Source organism: Salvia miltiorrhiza, chromosome 4 (genome assembly GCF_028751815.1).
Source record: "Salvia miltiorrhiza cultivar Shanhuang (shh) chromosome 4, IMPLAD_Smil_shh, whole genome shotgun sequence".
NCBI classification, from domain to species: domain Eukaryota; kingdom Viridiplantae; phylum Streptophyta; class Magnoliopsida; order Lamiales; family Lamiaceae; genus Salvia; species Salvia miltiorrhiza.
In genome coordinates this window covers 41785061-41793819 of record NC_080390.1, presented here as the reverse complement: position 1 = coordinate 41793819, position 8759 = coordinate 41785061, and the positions used below count along the sequence as shown (strand labels likewise).

At 35.5% G+C, this 8759-nt stretch overlaps 3 protein-coding genes across 4 annotated transcripts; 2 read left to right on the top strand and 1 right to left on the bottom strand.

Moving 5' to 3' along the window:
• The first annotated feature begins 571 nt into the window (after window positions 1–571).
• Window positions 572–3260, top strand: LOC131021754 (DNA polymerase II subunit B4-like). Its single transcript, XM_057951037.1, has 3 exons — window positions 572–945; window positions 1809–1927; window positions 2912–3260. Exons 1-3 carry the CDS (start codon window positions 749–751, stop codon window positions 3064–3066), a joined length of 471 nt encoding a protein of 156 aa, XP_057807020.1. The 5' UTR covers window positions 572–748; the 3' UTR covers window positions 3067–3260.
• Window positions 3261–4499: 1239 nt separating this feature from the next.
• On the top strand, window positions 4500–7117 carry LOC131021751 (double-stranded RNA-binding protein 1-like). Of its 2 annotated transcripts, none has more exons than XM_057951034.1 (4): window positions 4500–4643; window positions 5272–5495; window positions 5759–6021; window positions 6141–7117. In XM_057951034.1, exons 2-4 carry the CDS (start codon window positions 5324–5326, stop codon window positions 6870–6872), a joined length of 1167 nt encoding a protein of 388 aa, XP_057807017.1. In that variant the 5' UTR covers window positions 4500–4643; window positions 5272–5323; the 3' UTR covers window positions 6873–7117. The 2 variants fall into 2 exon arrangements, with proteins under 2 accessions (XP_057807017.1, XP_057807018.1); XM_057951035.1 differs by having other exon boundaries at window positions 4503–4643; window positions 5257–5495.
• Window positions 7118–7220: 103 nt separating this feature from the next.
• Window positions 7221–8220, bottom strand: LOC131021752 (uncharacterized). Its single transcript, XM_057951036.1, has 2 exons — window positions 7535–8220; window positions 7221–7399 (listed from the first exon to the last, which is right to left on the bottom strand). Exons 1-2 carry the CDS (start codon window positions 7665–7667, stop codon window positions 7221–7223), a joined length of 312 nt encoding a protein of 103 aa, XP_057807019.1. The 5' UTR covers window positions 7668–8220.
• Between the last annotated feature and the right edge of the window lie 539 nt (window positions 8221–8759).

Sequence of the window (8759 nt, the reverse complement as noted above, 5' to 3'; positions counted from 1 at the left end):
TATAAAATTAATACTAATTCAATTATTATACTTATAAATATAATAAAAATATTTTTAATTGAATATATTTGAATTGAATATTGAAAAGATAAAAAAGAATTCACAATTAAAAAATTTGATATTATGAAAAATAAAAACAAAAAAATAAGTTAAAAAATTAAAAATAAAATACTAATTAAAAAGAATTTAAAATATATTTATTCAAAAAAGATGAGAGAGTAGAGAGAAATTTATAAAACTTTAATATTTAAATAAATTTAATTGTTACATTTTAAATCAAATATTTTCATAAAATCATATTAAAGCTCTTATCGTGATCTTTTATTTGATATGCATATTAAATATTTTATAATTAATCGAATTTCATAATTTCGGAAAGAAATGTAACAACAAATAAGAAGTTAAAGAAAATAAAAATAAAAAGGAAAATATATATAATTTAAACATAAACCTTCAATTTTATTATAACTATAAAATTGCCACTCAATTTTAAAATTAATTTGAAATTGATCTTAAATTAGAAACTCACTTTTTAATATATAGTATAGATTAGATACTTTTTCAATATCTAAAAACACCAGCTAAAGATGGGCTAAATTAAATATATTTGAGACGGGCCTTCCTAAACTATCTACACATACACTCTGGATGGCGGGAAAATAAAAACCTGCAACAATTGCAATTAGCGCACTCGCCATCGTCCACCGCAAATAGAATCAAAGCGCTGTCGTTTGAGAGAGTCAGAGAGATGTCGGAAGAGAAGAAAGATGATGAGGCGACGGAGAATGTGGTTGCGGAAGCGGAGCTGCCGAAGACTATCGTGCGCCGGGTGGTAAAGGACAAGCTTTCCCAGCTCTCCACCGGCTCCGAGATTCCCGTGCTCCGCGACTCGCTCATTGCCTTCTCTGAGAGCGCTCGCATCTTCATCCACTACCTGTCCGCTACGTAAGCCCCCGCTCATGCTCTCTCTCACTCTCTTCCCAAAATGTGTTGGACTTCTTAATTAAAATGTAATGTTTCAATATATTTTGTATAATCTCGATCGCTCGACGGAAATTGAATTTGTTTTTCGACCTAAGCGGCATAGTAAATTGGTTGAGCACGTTAATTATTTATCTAATTTTGAGCTTTGGTTTCTTGATTTGTTTGATTGGTGGAGTATGTCAGCTGATTGACACGATTTGGTGTCTCTGCCGTTTTCTAGGGTTTTCTCAATGAATTGGTATTTTCAGATTGCGGTTCAATTTTTGATTATCTGGTTATGGAATGTTTTTTCACAAATCAAAAGAACATCTCTTCAAATGACTGTGATACTTAATTGGAAATGCCGATAACAGCTGAAGGAATGTAGATTTGGGAAGAGAACATTTGAATTGGGGGAAAACGAGAATATGAAAATGAGCAGAAAAAAGTCGGTTGAGGAAATTGCATCATTACTTCCAAAAAGTTAGCTGGACCTCTTAAGGTTCTAACTTTTATTTATCTGACTTAACTGATTATCAACCGAGTAGTCATTTAACCTATTCTGTGGATTCTTGGCTTGTCTAATTTAGTTACGATCGAACCTTATCAAGTACCTTCCTTCTCATTAAATAATGGTGTGATGATGGAGTAACTCTTTTGTTTCTAGATAGGTTGATTTTCCTTTTTCCAACTCGCGCTTGTTGCTTGTCTGTTTCCTCTTGTACTCAGCTTCCAATCAAGTTGCTCTTCTTTTTGTTTGTCGAGTATCATGGTTCTGAAATGTATTGCCAAATCAACTTTTCTGTGCATATAATTTATAGTGCATGATCTCCCGGTATCTGCAGGGCAAATGACATATGTAAGGAGTCGAACAGACAAATAATTAATGCAGAAGATGTATTCAAGGCCCTGGAAGAGATAGAATTTCCAGAGTTTATTGGGCCTCTGAGAGATTCACTCGAAGGTTAGCTCATACATAAGAGTTTTAGTGGCTTTTGTTTCCTATTCTGTAATTCCTTGAGCGCTATGATCTCTGTTTATAGTGTTTCTGCTTCCTATTCATGCAAAGCATTGGGAAATGTGTATATTTTCTAGTCCACCATATAAGAGGTGGGTAAAAACTGCTTTATCCATGCTGAATATGTTGATGATATTTGTGTCATGCATACCTTTCACAAAAAGAAAGTTTATGGGATCTCTGCAATTGAATGAAACTTAATGAAGAAGAACCCCTGCTTACTATCTCCATTCTTACAATTGAACAGATAGTTAGGGGTAAAATTTATTGGGTCTTCCTCTCTCACAAATGATTGTATATTATTAACTAGTAGACATGATCGTTAAAAATCTATGCAGAAACCCTCTACATAACTTATCTATTCACATCTTTTACTTGGTGAACTTGTTGGTTATATCTTCTCTCCATCATATCAAACAATTTGATAATTGCTACAAATCTGCTGAACTTATACCTCATGTCTCATGTTTTCACTGCTCCCCAACAACAGGAATTTTATGGCAATCATCAGGAGATATTGCAGTAGGCTGGTTTTATCAACTTATGTATGTGATTGTTTGTAGACATTAATGTCCATGATCCTCCCTTTCCTCATTAGTATCTCATTCATATATTTTTGTATAGGTTTTTCATCAGCAGATATTGCAGCTGACATTTACTTTCTTTATCATGAGATTTTAAACACTGCTTGAATATGTTCAATTTACTCTGTTGCTTTGGGCTCATGTACATGACCCCAAATACATGTATTTTTGTCTTATCTTATCCTGATGTTCAAATCCCGACTACAATATTGCATGTATACTTGAAAATGTGACTTGCATATTTGCATTAACTAATTTACTTCCTGTTACGATTTGAACTTTTTTTTTTTTTTTTTTTAATAATTCGTGTGCTACTCATCACTTATGTCATCGTATCTTGTGGCAGAGTTTAGACAAAGGAATGCCGGGAAGAAGCAGTCTAAGGCAAAACAAACAAACACGAAAGCAAAACGGAAAGAGCCACCCCCACCTGAGCCCAATGAAGGTCAAAACAAACGACAGGCGAGTGAGGCGGTCGCCTCAGCTCCCTTGGAGGATTGAGACCCCAAATATATAGGATCTTGGAAGATTCGGACCCCAAATATATATATTCAATTGTGAACACATAATGATAATTCTATGTAAAACATAATGGAAATGTTGTGAAAAAATGTTGAATCTATCGTAGATCTTTATGATTTAAGGGTTGAAAATGATTTTTAGGTTATATTTTTAAATGGACTTTTATTTGGCAATTTCCTTCTTCATTATTATATATAGATTGTGTTTAAATTGCTCTTTTACATTGTTGCAAAATTTCAAACACAAAATGCCTAATAAATACAAAGATTCAAAATACTTCAACTAACTCAATGCAAAGGGGCTGCAATAATAACTTGAGGTTGTAAAAGACAATGTACACAAACTTATAAACAACATCGTGCAAAATGGTCGATTAAGGTGAATGTTTAGTCTTGCCAATCCAAATTTAAGTATTCAACACAAAATGATTTATTGAGGTGAATTTCTAGTCTTATCAACCAAAATTTAAGTATTCAATACAAATTTACAAAGCAATCGAAAGTGAAAATTGCCTAGTACCTAAAGCCCACAAATAATATCTATATGGGATCGAAGAAATATGAACTCGTCTTCATTTGATGAACCTGTAAATGAAACAATTTTATGATAGGAAAAGAACAAATTATTAGATATTAAAACAAATTAAGCTAATACTTAATAGTATTAATTTATTCGTATCTTCCTCAAATGACGTTGTTCAACAGAATCAACACCAGCATAAGCATCTCGATACTCTAAAATTTTGGCAGACCAATTCTTTTTCATTTTTTTTATCTGTTTCAACAACAGCATTTCAAAACGCATGCAAATTTTCATTACAAGAGAGACTATTATTACTATTATATCTTAGAATAGTTCTTAGTGTATTTCAATATTATTATTATTATTATTATTATTATTATTATTATTATTATTATCAATGATATTTTATTTTATTTTTATTTTTAAAGACCTTAGATGTTTGATTTTTTATTAATTTGAAATTAGAAAATATAAATAAATCATATAAACCACATTCATACAATTTGATTTATTTTTATATTAATATAGTTTGATTTGATTTCAAAACAATTAGCAGAACATATTTTACAATTTTATTTGATTTTGGTGTCAAACTGCACCAAATCAAACTGGCGGACATCCCTATTCATAAATACAATGGTGTATTATTCAACATAGATTTTAATGCCAGTTAAAGAAACCTACATTTTAATCCCACCAAAAAAGAAAAAAAAAATCGTTCACATTTTTTTTTACACTTTTCAATTATTTATTAATAAAAGGAAGGAAGAAGGAAAAGACTATCAATATATTGATGTAGGCCTTAAAAGGCATTAATAGATGGGCCGGGCGCAGCTATTGGGCCTATCTAGAATATGCTTAAGACAAGCACCTCAGAAAAATCTCGTCGCTTTTAATAGTGAAAAATTCTTGCTTCTGTTTTGATTGCTGCTCACTGCAATTTCTGTCATAGCCATGCCCAAACTCTGAGGACTATCTACACCGTGCCACTCTCATCTTAGCCTCCGTCGATCCCCAACTCCACTTATTTTCCGGTACTGTTCAGTTTATCGCGTTTTTCCATCTTCATTTGTGTATGTACTGTGTGTTTTCCATTTCATCTTTTTTTTTGGGTGAGGGGCGCCTCGTAGTTTATGTATCAAGTAGAAAATTGTTTCTGTATTTTCCTTTTTTATGCATTTATCTATTTTTGTCGATGAGTTGAAATGATCTAGCTGATTGAAGTATAGAATAAACTTTTGAAGATGTAGAAGTCTTGAAATTCAGGGCTCTCTCCATTTTTATCTGAGTAATTGGAGCTTTTTACAGAAGTCCTTTGTTCAAGATTAGGGATATTGGTGTTTGGGGAAATCTAATGCCTAAGGATTTGTTTTCAGTTCTTCGTCGTGGTTTTGAGAAACTTAGCGTTTAGTTTAGTCTTCTTGCTGATGCCATCTCGGATTGTCTGCTCTGATTAGTTTGCAAGGTCCAAATTAAGTGAACTATTGTGAAAAATGCATTTGATTTCTATATTATCTTGTAAAAAGGTACACAGTCAAATTTATGATTTGTAAGTTTAGCAAGGAGGTTACCAACCTTGGAGTAGTTAAAGAATGACATATGCATGTCTTTGAATATTCTGAGATTTTGTTTATGGGTCTTTAGTAGTCGATTGAATCGCAGATAGAAAAGGGAGTTGTGGTAAAGGGGTTCGGACAACTTGAAAGTATTTCAGATGGAAGCTGGTCAGATTGATGTTGATGGTAGCGTTGGAATTATGACTGGGACAACTTGCAACCCTCCAACCCCTCCAGCTCAGGAGGAAATTGACTCCACCCGAGCATCGTCTGCAAAGATGAAGGTGAAGGGCACCAATCAGGAATCACAAGAGAAAGATAAACCTCCAAGTAATGTAGCTCACTCTCTTCGCAGTTCATGAGTTTTATATAGCAATTTTAGGTGACTTGTGGAATTAACACTTACTTTCCCTACTTGCCATGGAACTTTATTAAATGTAGCATATAAATAGCGGCCTTGATATTTCTTATGAAGTCTTATGTTGAACTTTTCTTAGCATTCTTACTAGCATTTTCTTGGTTGCAGTTCACAACTCTTGAATATCATACTTTGATGAATGATCGAGATTCTCATGTTCACTAATGTTTCCCAGGTGTCGCAAACTGTTATGTCTTTAAGAGTCAACTGCAAGAATATTGTCAGAAAACAGGATTAACTACTCCAGTTTATGAAACTATCAAGGAAGGCCCTTCTCACGAGCCTTATTTTAGATCAACTGTTGTCTTGAACAATGTCAGATATGATTCTCTGCCTGGCTTTTTCAATCGGAAGGCAGCAGAGCAGTCGGCTGCTGAAGTTGCTCTCATAGAGCTCGCCAAATCCAACAATATGAATTGTGGGATCTCCCAACCTGTGGTAATTGTCTTAAATTGCTTTGTTGCAACTTGAATTTTGCTATAATTATAGTCATGCCTGTATAAAATGGATAATTTGTTGTCTATTTCCTAAGGACTATAATTATAATTTTATTTCAGCATGAGACGGGCTTGTGCAAGAACTTGCTGCAGGAATATGCTCAAAAGATGAACTATGCTATTCCTCTGTACGAATGCCGTAAGGAAGAGAAAGAAGGCAAAATGCCCATGTATTCCTGCATTGTTGAAATTGGGAGTATCAAGTATATTGGAGCTTCAGCAGGCACAAAGAAAGAAGCTGAAAGAAAAGCTGCTAGGACGGCCTTGCTAGCCATTCAGACTGCTGTGCCCATATCCGAAGATCACACAGACAACTCCATTTACACCGTTATTCCACAGAAGAAGAAGGCATCCGATCTTGCCATCAGCAGTCAGGAGACTAAAGCATCCCTGAAGTCAAAGAAAGGTCGGTTCAAGAAGCAGTATCGAAAGAGGAGGCGGCCTGCAAAGAGAGACGACTCTGCTGGAGGTACACCTCATTTGGAGGTCGATGCAGATAGCCAGGCTGGAGCCGGGTTGATTGCCACAGACGCTGTGAGCTCCGAGCCTAATGCGGCTGTTGGTGTTGGGGTTGATACAGTTGGACACAGAGGATTGCAAGTGGATGCAGCTGATACTGTGGACTCCCAAGGCAAGACAAATGGTGGTTTGGATATCCATGAGGACAACCAAAGACAAGAGCCGCTTGTAGCCCTTGTAGTCAGCTCCCACGGAGATTCTGGAACGAATACTTGCAGTACACACGACGAACATCCGGAAAATGCTGGAGTTCCAATAATGGATGCTAATTGATAAAGAGAGCTTCTAACCTATGATCGGGATCGCCCCCGTTGATGATAGATTTTCATATTTGTCAATTAGGAAACTCACTAATTTTGTGGGATATGGCCATGAAACTTTGTATTAAAATCTACTAGGCCATGAATTGATCTTTAACTTAATCATGGCATGGCAGCCTGTGTTTATGTTTCTGGTTGATATCTCTTTAGAAATTGTAACAAATTAAACGAGGTTTTATCATGTGATTTTGCATCAAACAGGCTCTGCAATTTCAGTGACATTTCGGAAATCTTTACATATTGAATGCAAACTATATATCTTCTTGGCTCAGCAGGTGATGGTGTTTCATACAGGTAGCTATCAAGAATACAGAGAAGAGACAGACTGCGCCAGCGTGTACCAGAACACGAGTGGCATGAACGATGGCTGAGCTTGCATAGGGCCGGCATATCTGAACTGCGTAGATTTGGCAATGCAGAAGTTGAGGAACTTGACTCCCAGTGTGACGAGGCACTCGCTCACGCTTCTCCTCACAGTTTCTGCAAATCGCGTTATGTAAGTATGTTTTCATCAATCTTGAGCCTTTCCACATTTCTTGAGATCACACGTCTCACGAATCTTGTCCCCTCTAAAAAAACACACACACAAAGAAACATGAAAGCCAAGTATAATACCTTGTGATAATTCTGTCAAAAATGCTGCCAAATTGAGTGCTAGAAGCAATCCTACAAGAACGACAACATTGTGCCAAGAACTTGTCATTCTGTTCATCTTCCCACAATCAGAATCCATTGAGAAAAACTCCATTGATTATCACTCTTAAATGTTGATAGGTTGTTTTTGTTTCTGTTTCTTTCTCTGAAGTTTGTGAAGGAGGATATTTATAGAAGGTGGTTTGAGTTGTTGATCTCGAAACTTGCCCTCGAATCATGACAAATTGTCAACTAGTTCTCTTAAATGATTATCATATTGTTGGTATCAGTAATCAAATATTACATGTATGCATATAAAAATGCTTTGTTCTTGTGGTGCAAGGAGTCAACGATATGTCGAAAAATGCAAGTACAACGTAAGCTTGGAGGGAACGCTTCAACCTAATTTGTATGATGATTGATGCTCATAATTCCATTTGACCTTGGATAACATCCATGTGGGATTTTCCTTGCCACAAAAAAGGAAATCCTTATTGCTACACATAATAGTACAATCATTATGTTATACCATAATTCATGAAAGATTGTATAATTATTTTATTAATAATTAAGCACGTGACAAAATGTTATGAGGAACAAACTGAACTTATATGTTAAGTTTATCTTTAGAAAAAGTTTTAATATCACATTTCCCTCACCTAAGACATGCACTGCGCAGGGGGTTCGAGATAGAAGGATGAGGCTCTCCCTTCAAATGGTGAGGAAATTCTTTGATCTCTAAGACATGTTGGGCTACGACAAAGCAAGCAAGACTGTCGACAATTCAAGGGGCTTGCCAAGGATGTTGGCATACGAGGAAATAATGTTTCCATCAGAGTGAGTGATGGTAAGAGCAAATCTTTCGTGTCGGAATGTGAGATCGTGTCTGGAATCGAGAAGAACTACTTGAACAATGAGGGTTTGGCCATGGAGAAAGATGGCAACGAGAGCTCATTGGTAGAGAAAGACAAGAGGAAACTGCGGAAAGTAGCGTACAAACCAAACACGAAAGAGTCGAGGAAGAAGACAAGGGTGAGTATAGAAAATGATGTGAGAGCCACAACATCAAGTGAGTACAATCAATTGCATGCGAGCAGAATCTAAAGAAGTGGTTGATGATGTTATTACAAAAAGATCAACATCATTATGTAAGTGATTGATTTATATATTCACTAGGGAAGATTTGCTAGTGAATGTTTCAATGCAT

Bases quoted from the DNA above. Each gene is read 5' to 3' on its own strand.
- LOC131021754 (XM_057951037.1), top strand. From the start codon at position 749: ATGTCGGAAGAGAAGAAAGATGATGAGGCGACGGAGAATGTGGTTGCG. The intron at 946-1,808 runs GTAAGCCCCCGC...CGGTATCTGCAG, and splicing joins ATCCACTACCTGTCCGCTAC to GGCAAATGACATATGTAAGG. The intron at 1,928-2,911 runs GTTAGCTCATAC...ATCTTGTGGCAG, and splicing joins TCTGAGAGATTCACTCGAAG to AGTTTAGACAAAGGAATGCC.
- LOC131021752 (XM_057951036.1), bottom strand. From the start codon at position 7,667: ATGGAGTTTTTCTCAATGGATTCTGATTGTGGGAAGATGAACAGAATG. The intron at 7,400-7,534 runs GTATTATACTTG...CGCGATTTGCAG, and splicing joins TTTGACAGAATTATCACAAG to AAACTGTGAGGAGAAGCGTG.
- LOC131021751 (XM_057951034.1), top strand. From the start codon at position 5,324: ATGGAAGCTGGTCAGATTGATGTTGATGGTAGCGTTGGAATTATGACT. The intron at 5,496-5,758 runs GTAATGTAGCTC...AATGTTTCCCAG, and splicing joins AGAGAAAGATAAACCTCCAA to GTGTCGCAAACTGTTATGTC. The intron at 6,022-6,140 runs GTAATTGTCTTA...ATTTTATTTCAG, and splicing joins GTGGGATCTCCCAACCTGTG to CATGAGACGGGCTTGTGCAA.